This window comes from Rhinopithecus roxellana, chromosome 18, assembly GCF_007565055.1.
Source record: "Rhinopithecus roxellana isolate Shanxi Qingling chromosome 18, ASM756505v1, whole genome shotgun sequence".
NCBI lineage: Eukaryota > Metazoa > Chordata > Mammalia > Primates > Cercopithecidae > Rhinopithecus > Rhinopithecus roxellana.
In genome coordinates, this window is record NC_044566.1 from 28243958 (window position 1) to 28264733 (window position 20776).

At 43.7% G+C, this 20776-nt stretch overlaps 1 protein-coding gene and 1 long non-coding RNA gene across 15 annotated transcripts in view; one reads left to right on the forward strand and one right to left on the reverse strand.

The window, feature by feature from the left end:
* LMO7 (LIM domain 7) overlaps window positions 1-12734 on the reverse strand; it is a 222152-nt gene extending 209418 nt beyond the window's left edge. For 5 of the 14 annotated variants that reach the window (XM_030921966.1, XM_030921965.1, XM_030921964.1 and 2 more), the window contains exon 1: window positions 12329-12474. In XM_030921966.1, coding sequence (XP_030777826.1) covers window positions 12329-12397 — 69 coding nt within the window. In that variant the 5' untranslated portion in view covers window positions 12398-12474. Of the gene's footprint in view, window positions 1-12328 lie in introns of all 14 variants that reach the window. The other 9 variants (XM_030921971.1, XM_030921970.1, XM_030921975.1 and 6 more) reach the window with 7 other exon arrangements.
* Window positions 12735-13028: 294 nt separating this feature from the next.
* The window catches only part of LOC104658309, a 32797-nt gene continuing 25049 nt past the window's right edge, over window positions 13029-20776 (forward strand). Inside the window, exon 1 of the long non-coding RNA XR_747414.2 lies at window positions 13029-13193. This is a non-coding gene — a long non-coding RNA (uncharacterized LOC104658309). The remainder of the gene's footprint in view (window positions 13194-20776) is intronic.

Here is a 20776-nt window from a genome sequence, read left to right on the forward strand (position 1 = left end):
GTGTGAATTTACACTACATGCCATATTAAGTCCAATCACTTTTCTATGCTTTTTAACATTGTGAAACAAGGAAGTGAGTAAGACAGAGGCAGATACATGGAATAGCCAATAGCACAACAGGATGTGTACATGCCAAACAACAGGCAAGGCTATGTAAGGGAGGGTGAGAAACAGAGAAAGATGAATGAAGGGGTTGAGAGCTTCATTTTTCTATTAGACAGATCTAATACTGGGCCTGCCGGCATCAGCTGCATGGTGTTGGGGAAGAAACTTAGCTTCTCTGAACCTCTTTTTTATCATCTGTAAAAAATATATATATTATATTAAATGATTTTTAAAAATAATAATATATTTTAATTCAAGTAACAGCTAGAAACAATCATAAAAAACAAGTTAGGCTGGGAGCAGTGGCCCATGCCTGCAATCCCAACACCTTCGAAGGCCAAGGTGGGAGGATCGCTTAAGGCCAGGAGTTCAAGACCAACCTAGGTAACATAGCAAGACCCTGTCTCTACAAAACAAATTTAAAAACTAGCAAAGTGTGGCGATACACCTATAGCCCCAGCTAGTCAGGAGGCTGAGACAGGAGGATCAGTTGAGCCCAGGAATTCAAGCCTGCAGTCAGCTATGATTGCACCACTATACTCCAGACCAGGTGACAAAGCGAGACCCTGTCTCAAAAACAAAAAAAAAAAGAAAGAAAAGAGAAAATCAGTTCGTACAAAATCAGATCAGGAACTTCCCTTTTCCCTTCACTTCTGAACAAAACCCTTTTGAAAGCCTCCACCCTCAGTTTTGTGTGCCATTTCAGAATAATTCCCTTAAAAAACTGGTATAAAGTGCAACCCCTTTCAAAGCATGAGACGGGCCTCTGATGTTTAAGTTGGAGCAGATGATAGAAACTTTCCTGTTCTCAATAAAGTTTCTATTTTTTTTTTAAACAGGGTAAAGCTATTTTCTGCTTCTCTGTCTCCGATTATGACTACAAACCATGCTCAAACTGCAGGACACAACTCAATCAGCGAGTTGTGAAATCTTTTTCGTCAATAATACCCCAAAGTTTCATGATGATGTATTATCCCCCGGCACAGGGTATTCAGCTAAAAAGGCTCATCTTCAAATTTGCTTGGACTTTTTTTTATGATACTTGCTTACTTTCAGGCATCTTTAGAATTGGTTAAATAAAGTAAATTTGGCATGGTTTAAACTTGCTTTTTTTCAAAAAAAAACATGTTCAAAACTTGCTCAATCTAGAATAGAACTTGAAAAAGCAGGGGAAAACCCAACTAATACAACAAAACCGACTTCTCTTGTTGAATGAAGCATAACCAAGAAGTCAATCATGTCACAGGGCTGAAAAGATTTCAACTATAAAGAATTAAAAGGTATTTGTTCATTCATCCACTTACTTTTCTCAGGAATATTTACTGAGTGCCTAGTAAATACTTGGCACTATTCACGACTTGAAAACAAAATAAGTCCTTATAGAACACAAGGCACTTATATTCTAGTGGAAATAGCAGAACAAACAAAAACAAACACACACACACACATATATATAATGCAGAGGCAGGTGATAATAAGTGCAATGAAATCTGAGTATGGAGTGACAAGGGAGGATAATGGCAGTGGGAAGGAAGAGGAAGTATCATTTAAGCTAAGACCTGAATAAATGAAGAAAATGTATTCATGCAGAAGGAACAGCAAGACAAAGACCTTAAGATAAAACCCAGGCCAGGTGTGGTGGCTCACGCCTGTAATTCCAGTACTTTGGGAGGCTGAGGCATGCGTTAGTTATCACCTGAGGTCGAGAGTTAGCGACCACCCTGACCAACATGAAAAAACCCTGTCTCTACTAAAAATACAAAAAGTTAGCCAGGTGTGGTAGCACATGCCTGTAATCCCAGCTAGTCGGGAGGCTGAGGCAGGAGAATCGCTTGAACCCAGGAGGTGGAGGTTGCGGTGAGCCGAGATCACGCCATTGCACTCCACCTTGGGTAACAGGAGCAAAATTCCGTCTCAAAAAAATTTTCTTTTAAAAAAAGGTAAAACCCTTCTCTCTACATCTGAATAACAGCTGGAAACCAGTATGAGCACAGTAAGCAAGTGGAAGAGTAGGGGTGGAGATGAGATAGGCAAGCAGGGAACAGATCATGTGGGGCCCTAGAGACTGCCTTAAAAATTCAGACTGTATTCTTAATGTAATGGAAAGCCATTGTCAGGGGAGGAGGGTGCAGAGTTGGATGTATAATCTCTAACTTTTTTTTTTTTTTTTTTTTTGAGACAGAGTCTTGCTCTGTCGCCCAGGCTGGAGTGCAGTGGCGCAATATGGGCTCAGTGCAAGCTCCGCCTCCCGGGTTCACGCCATTCTCCTGCCTCAGCCTCCTGAGCAGCTGGGATCACAGGTGCCCACCACCACGCTTGTCTAATTTTTTGTATTTTTAGTAGGAGACGGGGTTTCACCGTGTTAGCCAGGATGGTCTTGATCTCCTGACCTCGTGATCCGCCCGCCTGGGCCGCCCAAAGTGCTGGGATTACAGGCGTGAGACGCTGCACCCGGCCTTTGACTTAAATTTTTAAAGAGGAATCTGGCTGCTATTTGGGAGCAAGGAGTCCAGGCTACTGCAACAGCATAGGTGAAAGGTGATGGCAGATGTGGCAAGAAGTGGTCAGATTCTGGATATATATGAAAAGACAGCCAGTTGGATTTCTTCACAGATTAGATGTGTGGTGTGATGTTAAAAAAGAACAAGAGTCAATAATGACTTCAAATTTGGGAGCCTGAGCAACTGGCTGAACAATGATGCCATTTGCTAAGACAGAAACATTGGGGAGATGAGGAGAAGATTAGAAAGGGGTCTGGAAGGAGTAGTACTAAGAGTTTTGCTTAGAACCCAGTGAGCGTGACATGCTTATCAGACCTACAGTGGGAAATCTTGAGTAGTTACTAAAATTTAGGGACAAGGTCAGGGTCAGGAACGTAAATATGGAAGCAATCAGCGTGGAGAAGACATAGGAACTTGATAACACCTGCTAGGAAGATGTTGTAGACAAAGAAAAGAAGACATGGAAGATGAACCTTTGGATGTTCTCACATTCACTGATGACAATAATTAGGAGGACTGAGCACAAAAAAATTAGAAACACCAAGTGAAATAGAAGAAAAACCTAGAGGGCAATGAAGGGTTTGAGAAGGAAGCTATCACCAACTCTATCTGATGCATTTGATAGACTGACAATATTTTCTTCGTAACACAGGGTAAATTTCAAATGCGTTTGATACTGGTGCAGAGGCAATATGTTTGCTTATTGTCCCCTTCTTCATGTAGAATGAAAAACAGTAAACTCTCATGAGAAAAACTAATTCCATAATGAACTTCCTTCCTTCCTGTATTTATTTATTTACTTATTTATTTTTGAGATAGGGTCTCACTCCGTCATACAGGCTAGAGTGCAGTGGCGCAATCATAGCTCACTGCAGCCTCAAACTCCCGGGCCAAGTCACAATGAAAGTTTATAATGAGGCTGGCAATGACCTCCCTTCCTTTGAATGTTATGAAATGGTGGTATAACAAAATAACTCAGATATTTCTTTCCCTGTTCACCCATCTAGATCAAATTTCAATCCAGTCAAGAAGGCAAAAAAATTTCATCAGGGTCCCAGCTTTGGTACTAACAAGTCTAAAACACTAACTAAAAAGAATCCTAATCAAAAACATGACATGTATTTTGAAGCACTATACAATAACTATCTGTACAATTTTTGGTATGCATGAACCACAGAAATGTAGGTCACATGAGAGAAGGTAATACTTTTATAAATTATAGAAGAAACTACTTAGATATCTATTTCCTATTCCAGCTCAAAGTATAACTCAATGTTATATTAAAATGTTTCCCTTTTTTAATACTTTAAATGATTTATTGAACATTAACAATCACTAAAATACAGTCAAACATATAAACCTAAAGTCGGCAATTGCTCAACAGTGTCCATCTGGCTGGGCATGGTGGCTCACACCTGTAATTCCAAGAGGTTGGGAGGTCAAGGTGGGAGGATCGCTTGAAGCCAGGAGTTCAAGGCCAGCTTAGGAAACAAAGCGAGACCTTGTCCCTACGACAGAATTTTTAAATTATCTGGGTGTGGTGGTGTGTGCCTGTAATCCCAGCTGTTCCAGAGGCTGAGGTGGGATGATCGCTTGAGTACAGGAGTTCAAGGCTGCAGTGAGCTATGATCATACCACTGCACTCCAGCCTGGGCAACAGAGCAAGACCCTATCTCTAAAAAAGAAAAAAAATATCTATTGGCAATTCTGTAACTTACGTATATTTGATGATCATGTACTAATATGGCACCAACATCACAAGAAAGAACTTGTGCTGGTGAGCGGAAGTTGTATAGGATTTGTCATGTATAAAAAAATAGCTAATCTTAGAGCTTTAGGTGGAACAAGAACAGAGAGCCCATTCTTTTCTGATTCTAAATTCCTGAACAATGATGAACTACCTGGCCAGCACCCCTCCCAGGCAGCAGAGTATATAATGACTAAGAGGGCAGGCTGTGGGCATTCGAATCCTCAATCAGCATTTACTACTTCTAGTGTTTCCTTGAGTAAATTATTTTACCTCTCACCTCTCTTTTCCCTCATTGGAAAAGAACATCCTCAGGTAAGAATAGTCCTTCATTACAAGGTATGTGGGTATAATGCACTTGCCACATGTCATGCATGTGGTAGAAACTCAAGAATACTAGCTGCTTTGTCATTTATTCAGCTTCTTTTGTAAAACACACACACACACACACACACACACACATATACACACAAATACTTCACTAGCAGGTAACTTGCTATTCAAGTCAGCTCATCTAGTGTAGGGCACTGCTATATTCATAGAAAGATCTTCAAAACACTGAGTCAAAAGTCTCACTGTGACCAGTTATTACCAGTTCTGCCCTCTGAGTCCATACAAAATTTCCTCATCTCTCCTACATGACAATCCCCATTATGCCTGAAGACAGACAGAAGGTCTAGTGCTGTATACCAACATAAAAATGCACTCAAGCACCAAACTGAGCATTCTGTACCCAGGAATGAGAACCAATCTTTGAGCATACTACTGGGGTATTTTAAAATCTTTGGAAAGGCTGTTCATGGGACTGTGCTGTAATTCATCAGAGTAGAACTTGCTATTGTCCATCTCTTTAAGCAAAGCCACAGGTTGAATGTGTTAAACCTGTTTCAAAGTTGTGCATATATGACAGCTATTAGCCTTATTAAGAGCTTTGACTACATCAAACATGTTTTCAAAAAAATACAACCTGCAGTTGTATTCAAAGAAATACAACCAATCATTATTTAAAACTAAAAAGTACAGGCATGCATAATTTATCATTTCCTCCAGCTCTAACACATTTTTCTCCTAACAGGCTTAAGGAGATCTGGAAACATCAATTAAATAGGCGAACCTTTTGATTGGATACAAAATGTTCATTCATTCAACAAGTATTTGGAAACATTCTGTCAGGAACTCTGGGGCACAGGAACAACATAAACAACTCAGTCTGCAGATGCTAACTAGAAGAACGAGTTCACCTGCAAGGTGTATTTCTTCCACACTAAAAGAATTGGGCAAATATGTTGATGTTGCTTTGCTTTTCTTAACTAGCATTCACAAAGCTAGTATGTTTCTGTAATTCAAATGCTGGTATATTGAGAAGCAATCTTAACAGGAAGGGGGAAGGTGAATGGGGTGTTTAGTCTCAACAGCAGTCCCTCACTCCCCAAAGCACTCTTGGCATCCAGAGAGAAAGAGAGTTAGAGCAATGCACCAAAAGACAAGAACCAACACAGATTGAATAAATCGGCATACTCCCTGTGGTCCAATCCAGGACACCATTCCTCTTTTCTCTAAGCCTAGGAGAAGCTTTAAGATTTATGCTTTACAAATGGCTTAAGAAACACCAAGGTTTCAAGGCTTCTTCACAAGGGCCAACTGTGACTTTGTTGAGCCTTTTGTGGCTTAAGAGGAAACAGAACCCTCCTTTTCTCAGCTTCATCTTTCCTCATTGGAGGAAACCCAATGGGTCATTTGTTACATAAATGTTTAATATCTCTAATAATCTGATAAAAAAGATAGGACAATGTGTCTTTCATCTGTTCATTTAGAGGGAAAATACAAATAACAATTTGTAATTTGGGCCAGAATATGGAGAAAATGGTGCCCTCAACCCCTGCTCATTCTGCAAACTGCCACAAAAGTTGCAGAGGGTATCTTGATCATGTGTGTCAAGAACCATAAATCAATCATTCGCTCTTTTTCACCCAGTGGGTCCACTTCTCTAACTGGTTCAAGAATATTTATTTATTTATTTATTAGAGACAGGGTCTTACTCTGTCACCCAGGCTGGAGTGCAGTGGCACATTCACAGCTCACCACAACCTCGACTGCCCAGACTCAGGCTATCCTCCCACCTCAGCCTCCCAAGCAGCCAAGACTGCAGGTGTGTGCCACCTTTTTTTTTTTTTTTCTTTTTTTTGGTAGAAATGGGGTCTTGCTATGTTGACCAGGCTGGTCTTAAACTCCTGGCCTCAAGCCATCCTCCCTCCTCAGCCTCCCAAAGTGCTGGGATTACAGGCATGAGCCACCATGTCTGGCTGACACCCTGTTTTATTAAAGCTACAAGTTCTTTGCATTTTTCCTCACTTTATGAAATAAGTCCATTTCTATCTTTCAATGCATCAGTACATTGCAAGAATCCAGAATGACTGACACTGCACTGGAACCCTCCCAGTTCATCAGGAAATACTTTGACATACCTGTTTACACTTCCTGGAGTCAGGCTATTCTAACGGCATTCCTGCCCTGGTTCCTATTTGTGTAAATCAGTTCCTTCCCAAGAGGATTTCATGAGCTCCCTCATCTCTTGCCACCCCTCTCTTTTCTAGGATACTTTATTTCCCATATAAAGATACTGTGTTCAAGAAATTACAAAACACTGCATAAAGAAAAAAATGGGGCCGGGTGTGGTGGCTCATGCCCTGTAATCCCAGCACTTCGGGAGACTAAGGCTGGCAGATCACTTGAGGCCAGGAGTTTGAGACCAGCCTAGGCAATACAGTGAAACCCTGTCTCTACCACAAAAAAAAAAAAAAATACAAAAATTAGCCAGGCATGGTGGTGCACACCTGTAGTCCCAGCTACTCGGGAGGCTGAGGTAGGAAAGTCACTTGAACCCAGGAGGCGAAGGGTGCAGTAAGCCAAGATCACACCACTGTACTCCAGCCTGGGCAATAGAGTGAGCTCCTGTCTCAGAAAACAAAAGTAAAAGAAAAAAGTGAGAGGAAAAAAGAAATAGGTAGTAAGGCATTTCTTGGCCATTCAAACTTACCTTGAGAAATCCATAGTAGTAGAAATCAAAGAGTGGACGCTTACCAAAGGAATGGAGATTCATGTGCTCTCTGGAAGAAACTCTCTTGAGTGATAAAAAGCGTTCTGCATCTTGACTGGGTTCTGGTGACTTGGGCATATAGGTCTGACAAAACTCCTACAATGGTATACTTAAAATCCGTGCATTTCACTGTAGGTAAAACGTTACCTCAGTAAGGTACTTCAGTAAGAATAAATTACTCTGAGCAACGTCTGGAAGCTATGCTGTAAGCAACTTCAAGATTTCACACACGACAAGTTTAAAAAGGCCAAAATGCTCCAGCCTAGTGCAGAGATGGGTTAGCCCCACTGCAGCCTCGGCTCAAATGCTGCCTTCTCTGTGCACCTGCCCTGACTCACCAGGTGGACTCGGGCTGCCAATGCCATCACAGTGCACCGGATGAACTTCATTATCTGACGGCACTGCTGGGTTTGTCTGTGCATTTGCTTCTCATGGGGACTGCATCTCTTTGAAGGTCCAGGTAAGGGCTAAGAATTTGGTGACTGAATCTATAATCCCAGCAAGTGCCTGGCACACAGTAGGTATTTTTGAGATGATAAATGTAAGTCCCTGTGAGGGAAATCATCAAGTGGAGGGCAGTAGAGTAAGGTGACTCAGGAAGAGGGCTGAGGTAGAAGAGGAAATGCTGAGTAAATAGATGAGTACATACTGGCATGCAGATGAAGACACATCCTGTAGCCGGTCCCAACCAAACAACTACAACCAATAAAGCTTAAGACACTGAAGCAAGTTCCCACTGGAAGAAGAAATGAGTTCTGGTCCTTAAAATCCTATTTTGTAGTGTTGTTAAGGTTACAACTTTATTCGTGCTTTTATTCAACAAGCATTTAGCAGGCATCATGCCAAACACTCAAGCAATAAATAAGATACGATTCCTGCCCTCAGTTAGCTCATAGACTAATATAGAAAAACGAATAGAACCACAAAATGCAAAAAGAGATTTATGTAAGACAGGAGAGAAAGGAATGCGTGTGGCTGGAGGTTTGGCGATTTCAGGAAGGCTTCACATTGGTTGAAGTCACATGCGGCTTCACAAGGTTGATTTTAGCTCAAGTATGGAAGAATGAAGAGGTGTTCACCAGGTTACAAGGAATAACAAGTATTCCATCCATACAAAAACATGGAGGTGACAAAACTGCATTCTGTGCAAGAAGAAACACAAGCAGCGGATTAGGGAGCATCTGTTGCTCTACCATCAGCATCCATTTAACTGGCACAACCACCAGGGGAGATTAAGAGGAAAAACCTGAGACCTACAGGATTTAAATATCAGAGCCCGGGCCAGGCGCAGTGGCTCACGCTTGTAATCACTATGGTAAATACTTGTTAAAAATTGTAGTGTTACAAAGCAATTCTTACGCTAGCTGCTGCAGCTAAAATCACTTGAAGACTCAGACTACAAGTCCTTCACATGCAACCCTTTAAAATGATTTTAGCTGCAGCAGCTAGTGTAAGAATTGCTTTGTAACACTACAATTTTTAACAAATATTTACCATAGTGTCTTAATATCTGTTGATTGAAATTATATATAATTACTAAAAATACTTCCATTAGCACCAAAGTCAAAAAAAGTTAAAAGATGGTGAACAGCACATTCCCGAAGGATAAAACTTGGGGCAGGTGGAGAAACTGACCAATTAGAAGTGAGGAAGGACTGATATTCTAGTGCCAGACTTGGCAATGAGCTCAGGTTGACATCCCTTACAGGGTGACAACAATACTGAAAAAATCCAATCCAGAGATAACAGGAAGGGCAGGTGAGCAGACAAGTGGTGAATTAAGTTAGCCTGTTCTGCTCCAGCCATAAAAATTACTATTGTATTTGAACCTCAACCTAGATAGCAACATTAACTTACAGACTAGAAAACCGTGACCAGCCAATGCAAAGTGCTACATACCCCAGTTTCAATCTCATCAGTATTTTGTCTGTTTACCACATGGCTTTCAGATGACCCAAAACAGAGAGACAATGGCAACTATTAGGCATAGAAAATTAAAAGGTACTGCAGAAGAGGCCTAAAATTAGAGTCCAGGCTGTATTTTCTACCACTTCATCAGCCACTGCGTAGCCTTGCTAGAATCAAGCTTCCCCTCTGCCTTTGCCTTCAAACCATTACTTGGTTTTAAACTAGTGTTTAATCATAAACCAGCCCTGCTACATTATTAATGTTTCAAACAGCCTTTCCAACCACGTAATAATCCAATATCATCATGTTGAGCTATCTTAAAGGGTAGCTTTCCTCCATTTGTTTTGAATTGCAAAATTAGCATGAGTAGACAAACCAGTTTTTATGTATACTCAAGTATTATAAGCACAATTTGAAATAAATAAAAACAAGATTCATAAAATGATAATAATTGGCAGAATAAGAATAACCACCAGCTCTTACCTCACTCTTTCTCCTCCACTCTAAAAAATAAACTTTGGTTATGAGAATAAGACATTAGCTACTAAAAATCACAGATAGAAAATGGAAATGGCAAGGAGATGCTGACATGGAGTCCAGTCACCATTCAAAACTTTACAAGGATATTGGAGTTGACTTTGGGGTACTCAAAGCTGCAGTTGAGAATAAAAGTAGCAGATTATATATAATACATATAGAATATATAATACATATGTATATATGTACATACATATACAATATATACATTTAAAAACCCTCCTATATTTCAGTAATGTGTAAAGGAATAGGGCAAAATGTAGCAAGAATATCAGCAAGCCAGAGAAATAATACTTTACAAATACACATTTGAATCAACCTTTTATCTTCAAATTAGGGGTTCTTAAAGAGGTTGCGGCAATGACAGAGCCATTCATCCTGCTTCTTTTGGCAAGAACAATATTTTAAAATATGTGCTTTGGTGGCAAAGGCAAAGCTGACAAGAGAGATAAACGTGGACACTGGAGAAACAAAATAGCCCTAACAGTAAGCACACTGTGGTCATTTCAAATGCCCAGAGTATACTAAAAGTATCTGAACATGTAAATTACTCACATACACACAATGAAGACAAACATACTGCCTTGCTCCAAGTGGGATGAAAAAAATAATAATTTTAATTTCATTAACTATATTAAAAGGATATGACAGTACCTTTAAGAAGATCCAGCTCTCTACTAACGATGAAAATACATTATAGAGGTGCCAAATCATTGCTGATGAACACCTTTACATAGACTGCGATGAGAGTGAATATAGACCACATGTACTATGCGCAATGTTATCTTTTATCACAATACACTTTTCCCCTGTTCATTACATACAAATTTCTTGGAGAAAACCTACATAATTATGAGCAAGCAGGGACAAAAAAGGAATTCATCATTTTCCAAAATGCGCATACTAAAAAAAGGGAAGCGTGTGAAATCATTTGTATTCACGTTTCCTGAAGAAAATACAAAGCACGCAGATGCAAACTCCACACAGAAGCCATGTATGGCCAAAACATGTCCCCATGTCTCCCCTTCTCCCTCCCTCAATCCCCAACACTCAAACACAAAATGGCAAGTTTGTTTTCTAAATTATGCAGAACACACACTGCTAGTGGAAAATTACAGTTGGAAGTCTTGGCTTTTCAAAGTTTATGAATGAGGGAAGTTATTTCTCTTAACTATATTGCTGGAATTTTTCCACTCTCATTTCAATTCAAAATACAGTGTTTATTCTTCTCTCAACTTCCCATGCCCCTCCCTTCACATCTTTCTAAGTCACCTTGGGACCAAAGTTTCAATCTAAAAAGACACTAAAAGCTCATTCCTTAGATCTCCCTATTGTCCCGTGGGTAATGCTACTCACATTTCACATTCCTTTATTTAGAGTAAGAAATGTAACGTTTAAAGTTTCTTTCTTTCCACACACATACGTGCGTTTCTTTAAGGAAAAATAAATTATTTTCAATTACTGTTCGCTTTAGAATTCTTAAACATGTTGTTTTTTCCGTGGAATAATCTTTAAGCCTAATTCAAAGTTTTAAATACTTTAACTAAACCAGCACGTGGCATCACTAACTCCTAAATGACTGCAGGGCTGGTGCACGCCACAATTTTCAGCAGTTGTTCCTGATTCACATCTGCTTAGAAGACTTGTGCCTCGTTTTAAAAGCGTCCAGTAGAATAACGGCTAGAAGTCCTGATGTTAACCTTCTACAGATAAATGTAGCCCCAAGGCATTAATGAAGAGACCCGCTCTTTTTCAGGGGGAAAGAAGGGAATGGAAGATCTTGTCTGTGAGACACAGCTGGGAGGGTAACAACTCTTCAGTGAGTGACCCTAGAATCTCAGTCTCATCAAAGCTGAAAATGAAAAAGCACATGTCCCGTCCCCTACTCCCTGGGCTTGGATGCGGCCCCAGAGAAATCACCCTTCCAGGTGGGCCTTCGTGTGTTACCTCCTACACCTGCCCTCCCATCCACCCTTCCTTTCCGCTCCCCCCTCCACACTGAATACACTGGCTTCTCAGGTATAAGGTGGGCATCCCCACTTCTAGGCACCCCGAGGGAAGGCACCCAAGAGCCCTGGCCCAGCTCTGCACCGCGCGCCCTAGGCTGTGCCCCGCAGAGACGCCGACCGCGCTGCTCCTCCCAGACCCGCGGTGCCGACACCCGGCGGGCGAGCGCCCACCTCTGCCCTAGGAAGCCAGTGACACCGTCGGAGGCCGGGGTTAGGGCAGCGCTAATTTAAGCTGGACATTAAGATGCAGGACAGGCAGAACCCGCAGAGTCCCCAAAAGTGGACAAGCAAACCAGCTTCTTCACGCCGGCTGGATCGCCGAAGGAGGCTAAAGTGCAGAGTGACCGGGGCTGCAGTCACCTCGCGACGACCGCCCCGAGGCAGTCAACAACCTGCGGAAGGGAGAGCAGTGAAAGGCACTCACCTCCACCCATCTCTGAGCCTCGGCGAACGCCACGGAGCAGTTGGCCTCTGCCTCCTCCAGCCCTTCCATGGCTAGGACAAGGGAGGGAGAGAGAGACTCAGTGGATGCGTGGAGGGGCGGGGGTGTCCCCACGCGTCTGGGCCCCACGGACAGGGAGGGCACGCGGGCCGCAGCCAACTCCGGCTTCCGCTCCGGCTGCGAAGGCGCCCGGGTTCTCGTTCCCTTTGTTGCGCTCTGCAATTCGTTAAGGTCTGCAACCTACAAGAACCTGAAGACCTGGCTTTCTCTAAACTCCTGAAAGCGACCCAAGGTCCGCCGGGACCCGGGCAGCCAGGCAGGACGCGGGAGGCGAAGCGGGCGCCCGGAGGCAGCGCGCGGCACCAGCCCGGACGACAGTTTGGACTTCAAAAGTCGCAGCGCCGCCGCCGTCCTCCCCGCGGTGGCCCCGCCCCGGCCCACCCCACCGCCCGCCCCGGGCCGGCCGAGTCGCCGCTTCCGTCCGCCCCTCCCGTGGCTCCCTGGGGCTCCCGGCCGCGGCCGCCTCTGCGGTCAGACTGTCTAGTCCAGGAGATGCCACAGTCCGCCAGGGGCCGCGGCCCGCGCCCCGAGGGGATGCGCCGCCGTGCCCGCATCCTTCCCGCACCCTCCCGCCTGGCCGCTGCCCTCTCCCGGGCCACTGAGAGGGGCGCCCTCCCTGCTCGCGGCCGCCCGGCCCGCTTGACATACCAAGAATAGCTGCACACAATTGTACCTTTCCCGGCCAAGAAACTTCCCCCGCTGGGGAGCGCGGCCCGCCTCCCTCACCTAGCCGGGGCCAGCAGAGCCCGCTACCCGCTCTCCTGCTGCGATCCGGCCCCGCCGCCAGGTGCGCGCCCTCCCCTCCCACGCTCCCGCCCCCTGCGGCGGCCCGGCCCTCCGGGCTGCAGAGCAGGGTCGTGGCCTTGGCACGTGCGGCCGCTTCCCCACGGCGGAGTCCGACCCCCGCTCCGCCCGACTTCCAGTGCAGTGGAAGGAAGGTCTCTGCCCCTCCACCACGGCTCGCCACTGAGGGTTCGAGCGAGCGAGAGAGTTCTTTGCATTCCCCACTTCCCGCCCGCTCAGCCCACTTTAGGCTGCTTGATGATCGCCCTCGCGCTGAGCGTCAGAACTCCCACCCTTCGTGGTTTAAAGGACACTCAGGGGACAGCGACGTGGCAGGTTATGCGGTATCCGTAGCGGCCCTGGGTAGGTGTGCAGGGCCGCGGGGCGGGAGGCACACAGGTCGGTTTGCGTGGGTCCTTTTCACACCAGTGCTCAAATCAGGTCTCCACAAAGGAGTCTACTAATCTGTCTGAGCAACCTGGGCCCTCACTCCACGCTCCTGAGGCACTATCCAGGCCACAGGTTGATGGCTTCATCTTTGGAGGAAGATAAAGACCAGTTTGTACTCTGCTGAAACGAAAGCAAACCCTTGTTCTTATTTTTCTGGTTGTTTACTTTTTATGAAGAAAAACATTATAGAGCAGAGACTACTAGAATACTACCTAAAACCTAGCGTCTGTATTTAACAACTATTTGCCTTTTGCCTTATTTATCACCTTTTCTGCTGGAGCGTTTTATTTTTTAATTTTTTAAATTGTATTTACTTGTTTGTTTTTTGAGACGGAGCCTCACTCTGTCGCTCAGGCTGGAGTGCAGTGTCACCATGTCGGCCCACTGCAACCTCCGTCTCCTGGGTTCAAGCAGTTCTCCTGCCTTAGCCTCCCGAGTATCTGGGATTACAGGTGCCCACCAACATGCCCGGCTAGTTTTCTTATTTTTAGTAGAGATGGCGTTTCACCATGTTGGCCAGGCTGGTCTCGAACTCCTGACCTCAAGTGATCCACCCACCTCGGCCTCCCAAAGTGTGTGTTTGTTTGGGGAAGGAGTCTCGCTCTGTCGCCTAGGCTAGAGTACAGTGGCGCTATATCGGCTCACTGCAAGCTCTGCCTCCTGGGTTCACGCCATTCTCCTGCCTCAGCCTCCCCAGTAGCTGGGGCTGCAGGCGCCCGCCACTGTATTTTTTTAGTAGAGACGGGGTTTCACCGTGTTAGCCAGGATACTCTCGATCTCCTGACCTCATGATCCACCCGCCTCAGCTTCCCAAAGTGCTGGGATTACAGGCATGAGCCACCACACCCGCCCGTTCTTTTTTGCTTTTTAAGTTTTTTAAGAGCTCTGTGGCCTAGGTTGGAGTGCAGTGGCGCCATCATAGCTCACCGTGACCTTGAACTCGTGGACTCAAGCGATCCTCCTGCCTCAGTCTCCCAAGTAACTGCGACTACAGGCAAGTGTCACCACACCCAGCTAATTTATGTATTTTTTTGTAGAGAGAAGGGTGTCACTATGTTGTCCAGGATGGTCTCAAACTCTGACCTCAAGCAGTCCTCCCGCCTTGGCCTCCTAAAGTGCTAAGCCATCACACCTGGTGGAGAGTTTTAAAGTAAAGATAGGAAATTTCACCCCATATGGTACCATATACATATCATTTTTAAAAGGACACTTTCCCACTTTGCGAGGCTGAGGTGGGTGGATCACAAGGTCAGGAGTTCGAGACCATCCTGGCCAACATGGTGAAACCTTTCTCTACTAAAAATACACACACACAAAAGTTTACTGGACGTGGTGGTGGTACTCGGGAGGCTGAGGCAGGAGAATCGCTTGAACCAGGGAGTCAGAGGTTGCAGTAAGCCAAGATCACACCACTGCACTCCAGCCTGGCGACAGAGCGCGACTCCATCTCAAAAAAGAAAAAAAGACACTTTCCTACATAAACATAATGCTATTTTCACACCTAACTAAAACTAACAATAATTATCAACTCATATCAAATTCTTCCAACTGACCCAGAAATGTCTTTTACAGCTGACTTACTCAGACCAGAATCTAATCCATGACCACCCATTGCATTTGAGTGCATCTTTTTTAACCCAGAAGAGACTCCTCCTCCTCCACACTCCCCCTTTTTTTGGAATGACAGTGCCTTGTTGGAAAAACCAGACTGTCTTCTGGATTTATCTTAGACTTCTTTGTGGTGTCTTCAACATATTTCTCTTCTCTCTGTACTTCCTGTGCTCTGGAAGTTAGCTCTAAAAGCTAGATTGGAACCTATCTCTTCTGAGTAAACAGTTCACCACCCACATTCTTCCGGATTGGGGTGATGGTTTTTGTTAGGTTCATTTTTGTTCAGCCACTTTTTATTGGCACTATCTCTAGTCTGTGGGTCTGTTTAAAAAAGCTGACAAGCAAGCTTCAGGAATACAACTGTTCCTGCTGAAAGGGAGGCCACTGACTGAACCATCTCTTCGCCTCCTGGCTACACTCTGATCAGGCCAAACCCCAAAAGAAAATGGAATGATGAAAGAAACTGGGAAGATATTTCTCTCTTGTTGGCTATTCAAAAACTTTTAAGTGCGGCGAGGCACAGTGGCTCGCGCCTCTAATCCCAGCACTTTGGGAGGCCCAGGCGGGCAGATCACTAAGTCAGGAGTTCACGACCAGCCTGGCCAACATGGTAAAACCCCGTGTCTACTAAAAATACAAAAAAATTAGCCGGGCATGGTGGCAGCCACCTGTAATCCCAGCTACTTGGGAGGCTGAGGCAGGAGAATCGCTTGAACCTGGGAGGGCGGAGGTTGCAGTGAGCCGAGACCATGGCACTGTACTCCATCCAGCCTGGGCAAGAGAGTGAGAATCCATCTCAAAAAAAAAAAAAAAAAAAAAAACACCCTTTTAAGTAATTAGTGAATACCTCATATGTGCTAGATGTTATAAGTGATACAAAATTTTAAAATTCTAGATGCTGAATCCTATGCACTATTCAGTCCAGTAGGACATTCTGCAAGCTTCACAAGGATTATTATTCTTAGAGTTAATATATACATACATTATACCATTTAAAGCCCCTGCTGTGTAACTAGCTTTGGGGGTGGCAGCCCAGAATGTTAAGAAGTGCACAGCCTTGGGGATCTGAATGCCTTACAATATTAGCAAGCTACCAGAATCACTAAGTTTCCATTTCTTCATCTGAATAATGTGATAATACTTCAAAGGATTGTTGTGAGAATTAAATATGATGGTGGATATAAAAGCGCAAGACATTGCTTAGAATAGACGCTCAACAAATGAAGGTTGAAGGTTATTTCCCTTTGGTCTCTCTTTCTAACAGTGTGTCACATTTTTCCTAAAAAATAGGAATTTCATGTATTTGTTCAAATAGTTATATGGAAAGGCTGGAGGATTTTGCAAATCCTGTTTCAAGTCGGCTCAGGCACCGGTCACTGCTTGGCCTCTTTAATGTTGAAAGTTTGCAACTCAGAAGACCCAAATATAATTCTTTGCCTCCTAATATCAGTCATTAGAATGTTTTACCCTTCTGGAAAGATTTATACAGCTCTGTAGAGAAAAGTACAGCACCTGCCTTAGGAGTTTGAAATGAAATTCACAACAACAAAACATCAAAATACGTATTTATTTTCCAAAGGAATTTGAGATACCTTTCAATATTTAAAAATGTAAAAAAGTACAATTGTCATATATTGATGCATTAGTGATTAACTCTTGATGGGAGAAAGGGGTACGATCTTTCTAGAAGGTCACTTGGCAATAAATATAAAAAGTGTTTCAAATGCCCACACTCTGTCCCAGCAATTCCACTTCTTGGAATTTATACCAAGGACCTGAGCAAACATAGATGTACAGAATGAAGTAATGGTGGTAGACACAGAGATGCCCCATAGGAGTGTCATAGGAGGACTTGCTTCACAGGAGGATTTGCTGCTCAGCCTTGGAGAATGTGGTCAACAGATACCCCTAGCTATCAGCCCCTTCAGAGTTGGCCTCAGCTGCAGAGTGCAGCCTCACCTGAGGTCCTTCCCCTCCCAGGACAGCCCTCATCTGGTCAGTGAATGACAAGATTATAAAAGCCTAGCCATTTCCACCCAATGGGACAACACTCATAGGCCTTTACAGTAGACCCTGGGGTCTGCTGAGGCTGCAGGACTGCACCACAGTTCACCTTCTCCCTTGCCCACACTTCCCTCTTCCATTCACAGGAATCTAGCCCTAGTTAATATCTTACACCTCCAGTGCCATTTCTGTCAGCTTCTAAGGACTCAACCTGTGATGGCATCAAGCATGACTTGTTAAGAATGAGAATCATTAGAATCCCAAAGCTACCAAAACCCCTAACAATAGAGATGGTGGAGTAAATTATGGTTCCTCCATAGAGTGAGATATTGTGCAGTCATTAAGAATGTAAAGAGTCCAGGTGTGGTGGCTCACACCTATAATCCCAGCACTTTGGGAGGCCAAGGCGGGTGGATTGCTCAAGCTCGGCAGTTCAAGACCAGCCTGGGCAACATGGTGAAACCCCATCTCTACTAAAAGTACACAAATTAGCTGGGCATACTGGCGCACGCCTGTAATCCCAGCCACTTGGCAGGCTGAGGCACAAGAATTGCTTGAACCCAAAAAGCAGAGGTTGCAGTGAGCTGAGATCACACCACTGCACTCCAGCCTGGGCAACAGAGAGAGATTCTGTCTCAAAAAAAGAAAAAAATAATGTAAAAGGACATTCAGTGGCACAGGAAAGAGTTAAAATATATTGCAAAGTGAAAAAAGGCAGGCTGGGCATGGTGGCTCATGCCTGTAATCCCAACACTTTGGAAGGCTGAGGCAGGTGGATCACCTGAGGTTAGGAGTTTGAAACCAGCTGGGCCAACATGGTGAAACCCCGTCTCTACTAAAAATACAAAAAAAAAAGAAGAAAAAGAAGAAAGAGAGAGAAAAAGAAAAGAAAAGAAAAGAAAAGAGGAAGGAAGGAAGGAAGGAAGGAAGGAAGGAAGGAAGGAAGGAAGGAAGGAAGGAAGGAAGGAAGGAAGGAAGGAAGGAAGGAAGGAAGGAAGGAAGGAGAAAGAAAGGGAAAGGGAAAGAAAGGGAAAGGGAAAGGGAAAGGGAAGGAAGGGAAGGAAAGGGAAGGAAAGGAAGGAAAGAAAGGAAAGAAGTGTATAAAGCACCTTAGTTTGGGTTAGTTTGGGTTAGTATTTTTTAAATGTTTAATTTTGGCCACATAGAACAATTTGGGAAAAACATCACTGAACTTTTGACAGTGGTTATTTCTTTTCTGTTTGTTTTGTTTTGTTTTGTTTTGTTTTGTTTTGTTTTTTAAGACAGGGTCTCACTCTGTCACCCAGGCTGGAATGCAGTGGCACTCATTGCAACCTCAGCTTCCCGAGCTCAAGTGATCCTCCCACCTCAGCCTCCCGAGTACCTGGAACTGCAGGTACATGCCACCACGCCTGGGTAATTTTTGTATTTTTTGTAGAGACGGTGTTTCATCATGTTGCCCAGGTTGATTGCAAATTCCTGAACTCAAGCAATCCACCTGCCTCAGCCTAACAAAGTGCTGGGATTACAGGCGTGAGCCACTGTACCCAGCCACCAACAGTGGCTATTTCCGAGTGGAGATTTTGTACCTCTCTCTCTTTTCCAAGTGTTTTTACAAAAGACACGTATATTACTTTTATAAATAAGAAAATCTGTATGACACAAAAATAAAATTGGCTTTCCATATCTGCAGGTTCTACATCTGCAGATTCAACCAACTGTGGATCTAGGGGGTATGGAGTGGGGAAAAAAATGAAAAATAACAATACGACAATTAAAAAGAACACAAATGTTAAAAAATACAGTATAACTGTTTACATAGTATTTACATTGCATTAGGTATTGTATTAAGTAATCTAAAGATGATTTAAAGTATATGGGAGGACCGTGCAGGTTTTATGCAAATACTACATAATTTTATACGAGGGACTTGAGAATCTGTGGGTTTTGGTATGAACAGGGGATCCTAGAACAAATTCCCCCAAATTCTGAGGGATGACAGTATGTCCAAATTTGACTTCTACCTCATCCCACAACCTTCAATCCCCTCCTGCCTTTCCTGACTCCGTAAATGGCACCATGCCTAAAATTTGAGGGTCATACACGACTTTTTCGTCTTTCATCCCAATGCCAACCCCATTTCCAGTCTTGTCAATTCTATTAATACTACCTTAGTTCAGTCTCTCATTAGCTCTCAGTTAGATTTCAGAAACAGTAATGATCTTCTTGAAATCTGACTCTTTTTAATTTTTATTATACTTTAAGTTCTAGGGTACATGTGCACAACGTTCAAGTTTGTCACATATGTATACATGTGCCATGTTGGTGTGCCGCACCCATTAATTCGTCATTTACATTAGGTATATCTCCTAATGCTGTCCCTCCCCCCTCCCCTCACCCCACAACAGGCCCTGGTGTATGATGTTCCCCTTCCTGTGTCCAAGTGTTCTCACTGTTCAATTCCCACCTATGAGTGAGAACATGCGGTGTTTGGTTTTCTGTTCTTGCAATAGTTTGCTGAGAATGATGGTTTCCAGCTGCATCCACGTCCCTACAAAGGACATGAACTCATCCTTTTTTATGGCTGCATAGTATTCCATGGTGTGTATGTGCCACATTTTCTTAATCCAGTCTGTCATTGATGGACATTTGGGTTAGTACCAAGTCTTTGCTATTGTGAATAGTGCCACAATAAACATATGTGTGCATGTGTCTTCATAGCAGCATGATTTATAATCCTATGGGTATATACCCAGTAATGGGATGGCTGGGTCAAATGGTATTTCTAGTTCTAGATGCTTGAGGAATCGCCACACTGTCTTCCACAATGTTGAACTAGTTTACAGTCCCACCAACAGTGTAAAGGTGTTCCTATTTCTCCACATCCTCTCCAGCACCTGTTGTCTCCTGACTTTTTAATGATCACCATTCTATGGCGATCATTAAGGATATGAACAGACACTTCTCAAAAGAAGACATTTATGCAGCCAACAGACACATGAAAAAATGCTCATCACCACTAGCCATCAGAGAAATGCAAATCAAAACCACAATGAAATCTAACTCTTAAACCACCAACATACTCCCCACTCCTGCCCCAATTAACCTCTCTTTAAAGGACTCCCAGTGGCCTTTAAAAACCATCTGATGGTTGCCAGCCCATTAAGTGGTGTCCTTCGGGATCTGCTCCTGCCCACTTCTCTAACCACATCTTAACCTGAGCTTCTGCCTTTTCCAGAAATGTGTTTCTCTCCTTCCCTTTGCCTTGCTTTCTCTTACCTATTCTTCCAGGCTCAATTCAGGCTCTTCCTTCTCAGAATTCAAAAAGCTTAGCAGATCCTCCTGAGCAAGGTGAGACATATCTTCATTATGCAATCATAGCCCCTTTCACAAGGTATTATATTGCCTCTTTTCCTCATTGAACCATAAGCAATTTAAGAGTACCTGGCTTGGTGCCTGACATATATCTAGTATTCAACAACTGTTTATTATCTGGAATGTGTATATGTAAAACCTATAATGTAACGTACAGAATAATGCATT